At 46.2% G+C, this 14,944-nt stretch overlaps 1 protein-coding gene across 4 annotated transcripts in view; it reads right to left on the bottom strand.

Moving 5' to 3' along the window:
* The window catches only part of CFAP97D2 (CFAP97 domain containing 2), a 38,116-nt gene that overhangs the window by 606 nt on the left and 22,566 nt on the right, over window positions 1–14,944 (bottom strand). The window contains exon 4 of one of the 4 annotated variants that reach the window (XM_070239300.1): window positions 3,602–3,768. In XM_070239300.1, coding sequence (XP_070095401.1) covers window positions 3,729–3,768 — 40 coding nt within the window. In that variant the 3' untranslated portion in view covers window positions 3,602–3,728. 4 annotated transcript variants of the gene reach the window in all.

Raw genomic sequence — 14,944 nt, 5'->3', positions numbered from 1 at the left:
TAAAAACAAACTCTTTCCTTAGGCAAAGACAGTAAAGTATCAGTTTACTAGAATGCATGGGAAATGAAGTATTTCAATTCATTGACAATTCTTCTTTATTTAGAATTAATCACATAATCTTTTCTAAAAATAACAGCTTCATTGATACATAATTCTATATCAAAAAATTCACCCTTTCAAAGTGTATATTTCAATAGTTTGGGTATATTCAGAATTATGCAATCATCACCAAATCCAATTTTAGAAGACTTTCATCACTCCCCCCAAAAAAACCCCACACTCCTTAGCTATCACTCCCCAGTTCCCCTCCCCCAGCCCCTGGCAACCACTTATCTACTTTGTGTCTCTATAGATTTGCCTGTTCTGGACATTTCATATAAATGGAATCAGATAATATGTGGCCTTTTGTGGCCTTCTTTCACTCAGCATAATATCTTCAAGATTTATCCACAATGTAGCACATGCCAGAACTTTATTCCTCTTTATGGTTATATAATATTCCCTTGTATGGTTATATCACAGTTTATCTGTTCATTGATTGATGGACGTTTGGGTTGTTTCTACTATTTGGCTATTATAAATAACTCTGCTATGAAAATTCGAGTTTTTTGTGTGGATGTAGGTTTTCCATTCTCTTGGGTAGATACCTAGGAGTGGAATTATTAGGTTATGTGGTAACTTTATGTTTAACTTTTTGAGGAAAAGCCAGACTGTTTCCCATGTGGCTGCAGCATTTGACATTCCGCAGCTGAGGATGAGGGCTCCACATCCTCACCAACACCTGTAACTTTCTGTCTGCTGATTCTCGTCAGCTACTGAGTGTGACATGAGGTCTCCTTGTGGTTTTGACTTGCATTTCCCTAATACTGAGCATCTTCTCATGGGCTTATTGGCCATTTGAATATCTTCTTCAGAGATATGTCTATTTAAATAATCAGATAATCTTTTATTATCTCAATTTTGTTGTTGAAAATCATTCTGAAATGCATCGAAGTACGTTGACGCTAAGTCTGTGTCTACAGCTGCACGTCAGCCTTGTCAGCCTGTTGGTGTCTCAGGTGCAGGACGGCAGTAACCCCCACTCCCAGAGTTTTGTTTTTTGTTCTTTTGTCTTTTTCCCTTCATCCCTCTCTGAAGGCTGTGCTGGGAACTGTCTGTGGATAAAGTCTGGGCTAGTGGGACCTGGTCTCTCAGGGGACCAGGTGCAAACATTTGGACTCAGAAAAGGGGAGCATCAAGGCTCACTGCCATTTCCCCTGCTGGAGAGTGTCCACTCACCCTGACCTTCCACAGTGTGGGGGCGGGGACAGGGGACTGCAACCCATAGATCAGCGTTTCATCTAAAATGCTAGGAGTTGAGTTCTTACAGTTTTATTTATTTGCACGATATACTTAAGATGTAATCAAGCAAATAAACCATCAAGGTCAACCCATCATGGCCAACATAAAACATTCCCAAACTTATAAACAGCCCGAGGGTAAGCTGAAAAGCCGCCTCAGTAAACACAGTGACAGATCCCTATGGCTTAAAACAAGCCACATTAAAGTTTTTTCCTTTATCTTAACTGGTTAAAACCTTTAAACATAACCTATTGGATTCTCCTTCAGCTCTAACTATAAGCCTAAAATAATAAACCCCTATTGGGAGCAATGCTGAGTGTTTGGTCTATGTGGGCTCTCTGTGAGCACTTGTCGAATGATGACACAGGAATATTTCAATAGTTAAATTCCGGATTCCAGCTTCCAACGTAGAAATGTCGCCCTATTTCTGGCTCGATCCCTTGTCTAAGAACTGAAATAATTTTCACAGCACCTACTGTGTTTTCATCATCCCATTTATTTTTTTATTTTTTTTTAAGATTTTATTTTTTCCTTTTTCTCCCCAAAGCCCCCCGGTACATAGTTGTGTATTCTTCGTTGTGGGTTCTTCTAGTTGTGGCATGTGGGACGCTGCCTCAGCGTGGTCTGATGAGCAGTGCCATGTCCGCGCCCAGGATTCGAACTAACGAAACACTGGGCCGCCTGCAGCGGAGCGCGCGAACTTAACCACTCGGCCACGGGGCCAGCCCCCATCCCATTTATTTTTACACCCACTTCTCCAGCACACGCTCCATGCTCTAAGATTATAAAATCCTTGAGGTGGGTAAATGCCATGAGGTGCTACTTGCCCACCAAGTATTCTTGATGAGTGTTTTCAATAAACAGAATTTAGGGTTTGCATAAATGTTAAAGACTCTGTCTTTGCTAATTTTTTACTTTTTGACCCCCTTCACCCATTTCTCCTACCCTCTACCCACTGCCTTTGGTGACTGCCAATGTGTTCTTTGTGTCTATGAGCTTGGTTTTTAAATCTTTTTCTTTAGATTCAACATATAAGAGAGATCGTACAGTGTTTGTCTTTTTCTGTCTGATTCCTTTCACTTAGCGTAACGCCCTTGAGGTCCATCCATGTTGTTGCAAATGGCAAGATTTCATTCTTTTTTATGGCTGAAGAGTATTCCACTACATACACACACACACCCCATCTTCTTTATCCATTCGCCTATGGATGAACTCAGGCTGCATTCAAATGTTGGCTGTTGTAAATGGTGCTACGATGAATGTGGAGCTGCAGATATCCTTCTGAGTTAGTGTTTTTTATTAGAGTTTTTATAGTGTGGCAGATGCATTCAGTAAAGAAGGAAGGAAAGAGACAATGTTTTATTGCCCATCAAGTGAATGCCAGGCACTTTCATAGCCATCTTTGCAAACCTGATTTGTCTAAACCTGAATGGAGTTCTGGGAGGTGGGTCACGTCACAGCTTTACAAATGAGGAAGAGAGGTCCAGGGGCTGAGTGAGCTTGGAGTCAGCTCAGGTCCACAGCCTTGCCACCCTGGGTTGTGCTGTTACACAAACATTTAACTGTTGCCTCGAGACCTCTGGTGTCTGTTTCCTCCTTGTGTGTGTGGGTTATTTGGGATCAGGGTACTAGATCAAAGTCATACATCGTTCCTGTTCACTGAGGGCTCCAGTAAGTTCCAGGATGGCTAATGGGCTTTACTGGATGATCTTATAGAAATCTATCCTCCCTCGGTAAAAACAGCTATCAAATTAGTTAAGTAATTTCTCACTTTGGAGTTAGGATAAATGAGGATGACTTGAGTAAAGTGAGGAGGATGGAAAGTTATAAACTAGCAAAAAAAAAAAAAAAGAGATGTCCAGGAAAGCTGGCTGTGCAGCCCTTCAGCTAAGCATGACTGTGCAGTGTTCCCACCGGAGAGCACTCAGAGTAGAAGGAGGGGGAGAAGGGGGAGGAGGAGGGGGGGAGGAGGAGGGGGAGGAGGGGGCAGGAGGAGGGGGAGGGGGGAGGGGGGAGGAGGGGGGAGGTGGAAGAGGGGGAGGAGGAGGGGGAAGGAGGGGAGGGGAAAAGGGGAGGGGGGAGGAGAAGGGGGAGGAGGAGGGGGGGAGGAGGAGGGGGAGGGGGGAGGGGGAAGGAGGGGGAGGAGGAGGGGAAGGGGGAGGAGGAGGGGGGAGGGGCAGGAGGAGGGGGAGGAGGGGGCAGGAGGAGGGGGAGGAGGGGGCAGGAGGAGGGGGAGGAGGGGGCAGGAGGAGGAGGGGGCGGCTGCTTCCGCGCCGAGTCAGCGAGAGGCATATCTTCTGGAATTTTAGAGGTAAAGGGCGATATGCCCCGTCTGCACCGGATGTCAGGAGGTGGCATCTGGTCTTCAGACAGCTGGTCACAGGCGGCTACTGGGGTTTCTTTCGACGGTTTTTCAACTTTCCGGTCCTGTAAAACGGAGTTCGATGGTTGCTAAGCGCGCGGTTTTCGAAGTGCCTGATTTTGCAGCTCTTCCTCAGGGGAAGAGCCTGCGAGGAAGCGCCGCGTGGCCCGGTCTCCCGGGAGGCGGCCCGTCGGGAGCGGCGCAGGCGCGGCGGGGCCAGGCCGCTGGGGACGGCGCTGGGGTCGCCCGCTTCTCGGTGCCCGACGCCGCCTCCTCCACGCAGACCCTCAGGAGCCCACGGCCCTGGACCCCGAGGCAGGGCCCGCCGCCCGGGCGGCGCCGCTCGGGCCACAGTCCCACCGGGGTCTGCGGGCCGCGGGCTGCGTCCAGGGTCCCCGTGTGTCTCGAGAGGGAAGCGCGGGCGGGGAGCTCGGCGGGGGCCCTTGAGAACCGCCCGGCTCCCGGTCCGGCCTCGCCGGGCACACGCGGCCTCGCTGCGGCTCCGGGCCGGGCCGCGCGGGAAGCCCCGCTTCCAGGAGCCCTTGCTGCGCTGCATCCAAATGGCCGCCTGTGCTCCTGGCGTCTCTGTTTCCTGTCATGTAAAAGAGGGATTTCAAGAGAGTCAAAGTAAATAAATGAAGGACGGTTTGAAGCACAGCTTCCTAGCATTTTCTTGACATTTGCTAAAGAAGTCAACACAGACAGGGAAAAGAGTAAGGAAAGGAAAACAAACAGGAAAACAGAAATGAGACAAACATGACAGTCAGTAAATTTAAATGGAAGGAACTGAGGGGAGAGCCTCTCGGACTAGTTGAAAAGATGAAAATACAGTGTTCTGCTCAGAAGACACAGAAATACTGAAAAGAGTGACGTCAGAAAACGGTGAGACACGCAAACTGGAGGAGGCCGCAGAGCCGCCTCGCGGAGAAGGAGCCCAGGTGGAGAAGGAGCCCCGGTGGAGAAGCGACAGAGCTGGCGAGGAGGAGCGAGGCCGCCGGCAGGGAGCCGCGGCCAGGGCAGCTGTACCCAGTGCAAGAAAGTGAAAAGTTGCTGATGCTGCAGACTGATTTTTTTAACTGGCAATAAATTTGGAAAAAAGTAAACTTTGACCTTGTAGGGACCTGAAATTGACCACCCCAAGATATGTCTCTTTGGCATCAGGACTATTTGAGGCTGATTGCTTTTGATAAACTGGGACAGGGAAGGAGGCTCTGAGGAATAGAACTTGCCCTTCGTTAGGACACATTTACATTTGGAAGGTAAATCTCTATCTGTAAAAGGTGCCTCCCTCTCTGTACCAGGAAGAAGAAAGGAGATGACCTTCTCTCTAGAAACTCTTAATCAATACCAAAGGCAAGGACTTAAATCTGCATTTTACTGTGCTTCTCTGGTAACCTCCTGTAACTGACTTCCCTCCCCCTCCCAACGTTGGCATTTCTTAAGGATTAAGAACCTTTCCTTAGGCTAGGAACTGATTGGTGCGCTCACCTGTGACCGCCCAGCTCCAGATGATAGACTTGCCTCCTGCTACGCCCACCAAGATAGCAGACCATTACCTGCTGTGTCCATCAAGTGCTGTGCCGACAGGGCAATCTTGTGACTATTGTGGGAGGGACATTTCAATCACATGTGAAACACCCTGTTTGGGGGTATGTAACCACTCTGTGCACCCCACTTCTTCGGTGCCCTTTCTTCCTTCGGGAAGGAAGGCCCCGGGCCATGGTCCTCAGATTTTAGCTCAGAATAAACTCACCCAAATTTTCATTTACAGATTGGTTATGGATTATTTTCATTGACACAATAAACAAATATTAGTTTTATAATTAAAAATAAAGATTTGACATGAAATGTTCAAGTGTTCTATATAAATTGCAAAACAAAGTAGATTTTTCTGATACTTTAGTAATTAGTAATTGCTCATTAGTTACGATTTTTTTTTTTAAAGATTGGCACCTGAGCTAACAGCTGTTGCCAATCTTTTTTTTTTCTTCTGCTTTTTCTCCCCAAAGCCTCCCAGTACATAGTTGCATATTTTAGTTGTGGGTCCTTCTAGTTGTGGCATGAGGGATGCCGCCTCAACATGGCCTGACAAGCAGTGCCATGTCTGCACCTAGGATCCGAACCGTCAAAACCCTGGGCCGGAAGTGGAGTGTGCAAACTTAACCACTCAGCCATGGGGCCAGCCCCTAGTTATGAATCTTTGCAAAAGGTACTGTTCCGGCCAGGCCTCCAGATTCTGGGAGAGTTGTCCAAGCCAAGTAGGCCGGGGCTTCAACGTCGTACCAGGCATGGAAACGAGTGTTGGCAGAGCCAGCAAGGACTCAGACGCCTGCGGGGCCAGCGCGACCAGTGGCCTTGCTCGGTAGGGGGTGGGGCTTGGGGCCCGGGTATTTGTTTAAACTGTGATGTCTGTGACATCCCTGCACTTTCCCTGTGATGAACTGGATTTCAAGGCAACACAGTCTGCTGAAATGTCCACAGCACAGAGGCTCGTGTACAGGTAAGGGAAGTCAGTGAAGATTTAACAGCCCATTCATTTGACTCACTGGGACATTCATAAACAGGATAATTAATGACAAAATTAAAATCTCATATTTCTTCATTCAGAATTATGGTTTTGCCAGCAACGGGGATGAAGAGGGAGAGTTTAGAGTTTAAATTACCTGGTAAATCCTCAAGTTGTTAATTTTCTTTGTCCTCCTGGATGGGGTGTGTGACACGAATTCAGGATTATCACATGATTTCCCAGTGAAGTTTTATGCATACTATCCTGCTAAGTTTTATTTTTCACCAAGTCTTTCTCCCACAACCTATAATCAATCAGCTGAGCTCATTTTCATCTCCTCTTAATTTTTCGTGAGGAAAGAGTGGATGAATTCATCAGTCAAGTCACTGCTCTGTCTTCTGTTGTTAGCATGTGACCATTTGGTGTACGCTTTCTGGCAATAGAATAAAATGTCATAAAACAGCAAAGAATCAGTGAGACCATGTGTTTGATGAATCTGATGAAGTGAATGGAAATTTCAAATAGCTATGGATTTAAAATGAAGAAAATGTTGGGGCCAGCCCAGTGGCGCAGTGGTTAAGTGCACACGTTCTGCTTCAGTGGCCCGGAGTTCGGCGGTTCGGATCCCGGGTGCGGACATGGCACCGCTTGGCAAGTCACGCTGTGGCAGGCGTCCCACAAATAAAGGAGAGGAAGATGGACACGGATGTTAGCTCATGGCCAGTCTTCCTCAACAAAAAGAGGATTGGCAGCAGATGTTAGCTCAGGGCTAACCTTCCTCCAAAAAAAAAAAAAAGATTTATAAATACATAAATAAAATGAAGAAAATGCAAAGGCACCTTTTCACCTGGCACATCGGCCTTCTCCCGGGACCCTTGGCGAGAGCACCACGGGCCTCTCAGCCCTCTCCCAGTCTGCTGGCCATCTTCGAGCTTGATACAAAGGCTCTGAGTTTGGGATCCTTTCCAGAATGATTTTGTTTCCTCTCTGCACTCTGCAAGTTCCTCTCCTCTCCCCGCCAACCCGCCCCCCCATTTAGACTCCAAAAAACAGCATAGATCTTTCTTGAAATACTGAGAGTTAAAGTCTCTACAGAGTCGTCAGTCTGCATTCCAGAGAAGGCGCCTGAGTGCCCGCATGCTAGGAGGGGCCTAGAGGGGGCGAGCTCTCCTTCACGTGTAGGGGCCCATCCTTCTCCAGTGCCCAGACTGGGAGGTACTGGGCTCCAGAGCTGAACTGACACAGCCCTCAGCCCAGTGAGGGGAGACGACAAGCAGAGGGGAAAATGCAACCTGGTGTTGTAGATGCGCTGGGGACAAGAGGTGGGAATGCTCAGGGCTTCCTGAGGGCAGTGGGAAGAGGTGGCAATTAGGAGAGGAGATGCGGGGACAGAGCCTTGAAAGAATGGCGGGTGTCACCCGGCAGGCCAGGAGAGGAAGGACGTGCCAGATGGCATGGACTGTGGAGGGCCTGGGCGCCGCTCAAGGAGTTCTGACTTACCTTGAAGTCTCCCAGTGGGGAGCCATCAAGTGCCTTTAAACCACATTCAGATGTGCATTTAGAAGAGACCAGAGAGCAGGAGACTGGAGTGGTGTCGACTGGGCTCCCACAGCAGGGATCCCGGTGAGAGAAGCAGGAAGCCTGAGCCAGGCGGCTGCTTCTGCAGGGGAAGGGAGCTGTCGGAGAGGAACAACTGTGGGAGCGCAGAGGAAGGCGTGCAGAAAGGAGCAAAGGTTTCAGCATCAAGCGACTGGGTGAACACGGAGAGCGCAGCTGGAATCCAGAAAACAGCGCAGCAGCCTCCCCAGCACGCAGAACATCTGTGGAGCGCTGTCTGAATACTTCATACACTGTGCTGCATGGATAACAGACGCCACCCTCGTTTCATGTGCCACCAAGAAAGAAAGTGCCTCCAGCACAGCCACGCCACACCACGCCATGCCACACCCCTCCCCGTGAGAGACACTCCCACCTCAGAGCCATCAAAATGTGTATTTGGGGGATGGGATTGTGTCTTAGAATCTATGAAATGTGATTATCTCGCTTAATCCTTAGAGGCGGCACCACTGTCAGCCTTGCTGGGGTTACAATCTTGCCCAGAGTCAGAGACTGAGTTGCGGGGGAGCAGGAAGGTGAGCACGCGGTCTAACTGGCTTTGGGTCCTGGTAGAGTATTTAGGTGGAATCACCTGATGCTGGGGTGACTCAGGCCTGAAGACTAGGATGTGGGAAGGGATCTGCAGCATTAGCGCGGAGCTGAGGGAAGGCCAGGTGGGGACGGGGCCCCAGCACTGAAGAGGGTAAGGGGACTGAAGGGCAAAACAGGGCATGAGAAAGTGATCAGTGGGAAGGAAGCGTGAGAGCCAGCTGGCAGACAGCGACAGCTCAGCAGAGGGAACACTGACACCCTTGCTTCGGAAGAGCTGGGCGCTGGATTGGGGCAAACAAAACTGACATTTTTATGGGTTAAAAACAATGAAAATTCGCAATTTCACTCAACACAAAAAAGGGGGCCTGAAAAGAGTCTGCATGAAAATTAGTGCATAAAGTGCCCATGTCAGCGTCATTTATAGCAGTGAAAACTCTGAATTAATCTCTAGGCCTACTGACAAGGAACTGATTAAGTAAATGGTGGTGCTATCATAAGAGAACAGGTCATGAACCCGTTACATGATGTTTAAGAGAATATTTTAATGAGGTGTAAACATTCTTTTGATTTAATGTTAGGTGAAAAAAGTCAGGACATAAGATTGTATATGAGGTACAACAACTTTAATTATACTTTTCTATGTGCACAAAAATATAACTGTGAGAAAATGCAGACAAATACAGAAAAATTATCATCTCTGGGTGATAGATTACAGGCAATTTTAATTTATGCTTTATATGCTCTAATACAAATATGTATTACTTTCTAATCAGGAAAAAACATGAAAATCATTTTTAAAACTTTGAAAGGAAACAATTCAATGAATTTGGTAACTGGGAACTCACTGGTGAGCTTGTTTGATTGTTTGGCTATTCAACAAACATTGATTGAATACCGACTGTGTGCCAGGCACTATGCTGGGCCCCGGGTCTACACTGGTGAACAGGACGGAGGGAGCTGGGCCCTGGGCCTACACTGGTGAACAGGATGGAGAGAGCTAATAATAATAAAATAATAAAATATTTATGTAATAAATAAACATAAAATAATAATTCTCTTAAATGAGTTGATCTCTTGAATTATGTAGAAAAGAAAATTTGGAGTTATAAAGCAAAGTTACAGTAATACTAGTTTTGCAGTCAGATTTTTTCTTTAAAGGTACTAGTCTCTTAAATCATGTAGAAAACAAGAAGTAGTTACAAACCTTGTTCCAATAATCCTAGCTTTGACATTTACCCATATATTGACCTTCATTAAGATCTTTACTCCTCCACATGGCCTCGAGTCACTGTCCAGTGTCCTGTCCCTTCACCTGCAGGTCTCTCTCGAGCGTTTCCCGCAGGTCACGTCTGGTGGTGATGAGCTCCCTCAGGTTTTGGTTATCTGGGAATGTCTTGATTTCTCCCTCACTTTTGAAGGACAGTTTTGCCGGATATACAATTCTTGGTGACAGTGTTTTCCTTGCAGGACTCTGAATATACCGATCCAGTGTCTTCTGGCCTCAGAGATTCTGACGAGGACTCTCTGATGCTCTTCCTGGGGATCCCCGTACGTGGCAGTCTGCTTCTCTCTCACTGCTTTCAAAGTTCACTTCGTCTTTCCAAAGTGTGATTATAACATGTCTTGGTGTGGATCTCTTTGAGTTTATCTTACTTAAAGTGTGTTGAGCTTCTTGGATCAAATTTGGGAAGTTTTCAATTATTGTTTCTTCAAATATTCTCTCTGCCCCTCTTTCTGGAACTCCTGCAATGCATCTGTTGGTCTGCTTGATGTTGTCCTCAGGTCCTTTAGGCTCTGCTCACTTTTCTTCCTTCTTTTTTCTTTTTGTTCCTCAGCCTCGATAGTTTCCGTTGTCCCGTCTTCGAGTTCACTGATTCTTTCTTCTGTCTTGACCTCCCTCTAGTGAATTTTTCATTTCATTTATTGTACTCTTCAGCTACAGAATTTCTTTTTTATTTCTTTTTAGGTTTTCTATCTCTTTATTAATGTTTCCATTTTCTTCATACATTGTTTTCTTGACTTTATCCACATCTTCCTTTAGTTCTTTGAGCATCTCTGGAGACCACTGTTTTAAAGTCTTTGTCTAGTATATCTGACAGCTGGTTCTTTTCAGGGAGCTTCTGTAGATTCATAGCCTAATTTGTTTTAGGCTGTCTCTGTGCTGAAGATCAGCCTGAGGTATAAATTTAATGTCTTCTTATTTCTTTTGTCAGCCTTTCCTTGAGAATGCACAGTCACTTTCCAGTTTTCCCTGTGCACGTGCTTGTTTCTGAATGCCCTGGTCTTGGTGTCTGACTCCCAAAAGGGGAAAAAGAGAATGACGAGGGAGAGGTAGGGAGAGGGCGCCAGTCCTTTGAGCTCCCTGGAAGTGACTTCAGCTGAGGAGACAGTCTCGCAGCAGTGGCGGGAGTGCAGCAAGAGGGGCTGCCACCTTTGTCTGCACGTCTGTGGTCAGCAGCAGCGATCAGGCTCAAGCACAGACCTGATGGTTGGGGGCCAGGGGCTTTTTTTGCTTACTCTGGCTCCAGAAGCTGCTCCGGGAACATGTGCACAGCACCTGCCGCGAGACGGATGGGGATGAGTAGCTGCTACTTTGCTAAGAGCTAAAATTGACTAAAATTAACCACAATTTACAGTCCAAGCCTTCCCTGCTGGAAGCCACAAACCTTCAGTAGCCTCCCGAGTTCGAAAACAGCTGCCTCACACAGCCCTGGCACAGGTGCTGTTGGGGGACAGGCTCCTGGCTCCCACTCCGCCATCTTCACAGCAGTGAGGCCCATTAGCACTTCAAGCCCTGTTCTTTTAAGATGAAAACTCCTTCCTGATCCAATACGAGTGTCCTAGGTCTGTACAACTGTCAGCATGGTCAATGAGAACATTTCCATCACTCTGGAGAGGAAGCCTTGTACCCTCAACAATCAACTCACTCTCCCTCCTTACCTCCTGACCCTGAGCAAACACTAATCTACTTTCTATTTCTATAGATTTCCCTATTCTGGACATTTCCTATAAATGGAATCATATGATGCATTGTCTTTTGTGACTGGCTCAGCATAATGTTTCCAAGGCTCATCCATGTTGTAATATGTTTCAGTGCTTCATTCCTTTTCATGTCTGGATAATGTTCCATTGTATGGGTATACCAAATTTTGTTTATCCATTCTTCAGTTGATTTTTTCCACCTTTTGGCTATTATGAATAATGCTGCTGTGAACACTCATGTATAAATTTTACTTGTGGACGTGTTTTCATTTCTCCCATCTATGTATCTAGGAGAGGAATTGCTGAATCGTGTGGTAACTCTATGTTCAACCATTTGAAGAACTATCAGGTTGCTTTCTGAAGTGGCTGCCCCATTTTACATTCCCACCAGCAGCGGGAGAGGGTTCCAATTTCTTCGCAACCTCACCAGGGCTGTTCTTATCTGCTTTTTGATTCTGGCCCAGCTGGTGGGTGTGAAGTGGTATCACATTGTGGTTTTGACTTGCATTTCCCTAATGACTAATGATTTTGAGCACTTTTTCATGTGCTTGTTGGCCTTTTGTATCTCTTCCTCAGAGAGATAGCTATTCAGATCTTGTAATTGGGTTGTCTGTCTTTTTCATCATTGGGCTGAAAGAGCTCTTTCTGTGTTCTAGATGCAAGTCCCTTATCAGATACAAGATCTGCAAATTTTTTCTCCCATTCTGTGAGTTTCTTTTCACTTTCTTGATAGTGTTCTTTGAAGTACAAAAGTTCTTAATTTTTATTAAGTCTAATTTATTTATTTTCTCTTTTATTGTTCATACTTTTGGTTTCATATCTAAGACTGTTGCCAAATATGAAGTCAGGAAGAGTCACCTCTGTGTTTTTTTCTAAGGGTTTTATAGTTTGGGGGCCAGCCCCATGGCTGAGTGGTTGAGTTCGTGTGCTCTGCTTTGGTGGCCCAGGGTTTCCCCGGTTCAGCTCCTGGGCGCGGACATGGCACGGCTCATCAGGCCATGCTGAGGCGGCGTCCCACATGCCACAACTAGAAGGACCCACAACTAAAATATACAACTATGTACTGGGAGGATTTTGGGAGAAAAAGGAAAATTAAAACCTTCAAGAGTTTTATAGTTTCAGCTCTTACATTTAGGTCTTTGATCCATTTTGAGTTAATTCTTTTATATGGTGTGAGGTAAGAGTCCAACTTCTTTCTTTTGCATGAGAATAAAGAGTTATCTTGGCATGATTTGCTGAAAAGACTATTCTTTCCTCATTGAATGATCTTGGCATCTTTGTTGAAAATAAATTGACTGTAGACACATGAATTTATTTCTGGACTCTCAGTTCTAGTCCATTGATTTAAATGTCTGCCCTTAGACCAGTACATACCATCTTGATTACCGTTGCTTTGTAGTAAATTTTGAAATCAGGACACATGTGTCCTCCTATTTTGTTCTTCTTTTTCAGGATTGTTTGACTATTTTGTGTCCCTTGCAATTCTGTATGAATCTGAGAACCAGCTTGTTAATTTCTACAAGAACGTCAGCTGGGGTTCTAATGGAGGGTGCGCTGAGTCTTCAGATCAGTTTGGGGAACATTGCCAGCTTAGCAATGGTAAGTCTTCCAATCCATGAACGTGGGATGTTTTCTCAGTTTTTTAGATCTTCTTTAATTTCTTTCAATGATGTTTCGTAGTTTTCAAAATATGTTTTGTACTTCCTTTGCTAAATTTATTCCTAAGTACTTTATTCTTTTTGATGCTTTTGTGAATGGAATCATTTTCTTAATTTCATTTTCAGATTGTTCATTGCAAGTGTATAGAAGGACAGTTGGCTTTTATATATTGATCTTATATCCTGCTAACTTGTCCAACTTGTATATTCGTTCTAGTAGTTTTTTAGTGGTTATCTTAGGATTTTTTTATATACACGATTATATCGTCTGTGGATAGAGACAGCTTCCTTCCCAATTTGGATGCTTTTGATTTCATGACCAATGAAGTTTGGACTTCCCCACACTCTGCTGCAAGTGAAGTCGGTTCCTTTGGGGAGAGGTCAGGAGTTCTCTGTTTTATGACGTGCTTCTCCCCCTCCAGAGCTCTGGAGCTGTGAGTGGGGACGATGGCAAGCTGCTCTGTGAGTGACACCCGGTGCTCCTCCATTGTGGGTGAAAGGACACACAGTTCTTTGTGGCTTGACTCTCCTAGCATTGAAGCACTGCTTTATGAGCTAAGCCAAGGGGATCAGGCCCCAGTATCCTCAGCAACACTAGGCCCGAGGCAGAGCCTCCATTCCCCAGGTGGGAGCTGGGCAGAAGAAGGGACCCTCACCTCTGGGCCACACTCACTTAGTCTCAGCAGTAGGCAGCTTGGAACAGGATGAGAAGTGCTGTAGTCCTGCTCTTCCCAGGAAGAAAGCCCTTCAGCTGGGAGCTGGAGAGAGAGGGGGCCCTGCCTTCTTGTCTGTAGCAGCTGGAGCAGAGTCCCCACCTTGAAGGGCTGGGAGGGAGTGGGTCTCCACCCAAGTACTGTGGACTCTGGGTGTTTTTGCCAAATTTTAGTATATTTTCTTGAACAAATGTTTCTTCATATGCTGTATATCCTTAGGACCATTTCCATAGACTTTAAATGGTTGTTTTAAAAATAATTTTCACCAGTTTTGCTGGGGAGTGGGTCCAGAGAGCTCCCCCTGCTGTTGTCCTGGAAGTTTCTGTGTGACAACTGTCCGAGAGTCTCCACTCGTCATGGAGTTTTCAGTCTTGGGCAGAGATATTAGTTTCTGATTTTTTTTTAAGAAGGATGCTCATTGCAGCCTTCTTTGTAATAGCCCCAAACTGTAGACAATCCAAATGCTCAGTGACAGGTGAGTGGATGAACCGTGATAGCTCCATACAGCGAGCACCACCTAGTCACGAACAGGAGCATCTGTCGACACACTCAACCACAACATTATGCAGAGTGAACGGCAGAAAATCACAGACACTGCATGGATCCACTCACATAAAACTTAGAGGGTGCAAGCTCCTACATGGGGACAGAAGCAGGTGCATGGCTGCCCATGGATGGGAAGAAGCAGGGGTGGGGGAATTGCTGATGGAGACAAGGAGAGTTTTGGGAGTGATGGATGTACGTATCATCTCGATTGTGCTTTGTTTTCACAGAAGTAACCCACACCACACTTATCAAATGGTACTGTTAAATATATTGGTTTTTTGTTGTTAGTGCCATCAAGTTGATTCCGACTCCTAGTAACCCTGTGGACAGCAGAGTGGAACCCTGCCTGGTCTTCTGTGCCATCCTCTCACCTTCTGGCACTGTGTCAGACATACTCCGCTGTAATTCATAGGGTTTTCATGGCCAATTATTTTCAGAAGTGAGAGGCCAGGTCCTTCTTCCTAGTCTCTCTAGTCTGGAAGCTCTGCTGAGAACTGTCCACCATGGGTGACCCTGCTGGTACTTGAAAATACTAGTGGCAGAGCTTTCAGCATCACAGCAGCAGGCAGCTCTCATAGTAGGACAACAGACAGACAGGTGGTGGGCTTCCCTGACCGGGAAATGAAGTGGGGCCATTGGGGTGAGAGTGCAGAGTCTTAACCACTAGACACCAGGGCTAGATAATATA

This window comes from Equus caballus, chromosome 17 (assembly GCF_041296265.1).
Source record: "Equus caballus isolate H_3958 breed thoroughbred chromosome 17, TB-T2T, whole genome shotgun sequence".
Classification (NCBI taxonomy): Eukaryota; Metazoa; Chordata; class Mammalia; order Perissodactyla; family Equidae; genus Equus; species Equus caballus.
Note: the sequence above shows the minus strand (reverse complement) of the source record. Positions and strands in the feature narration are given on the sequence as shown.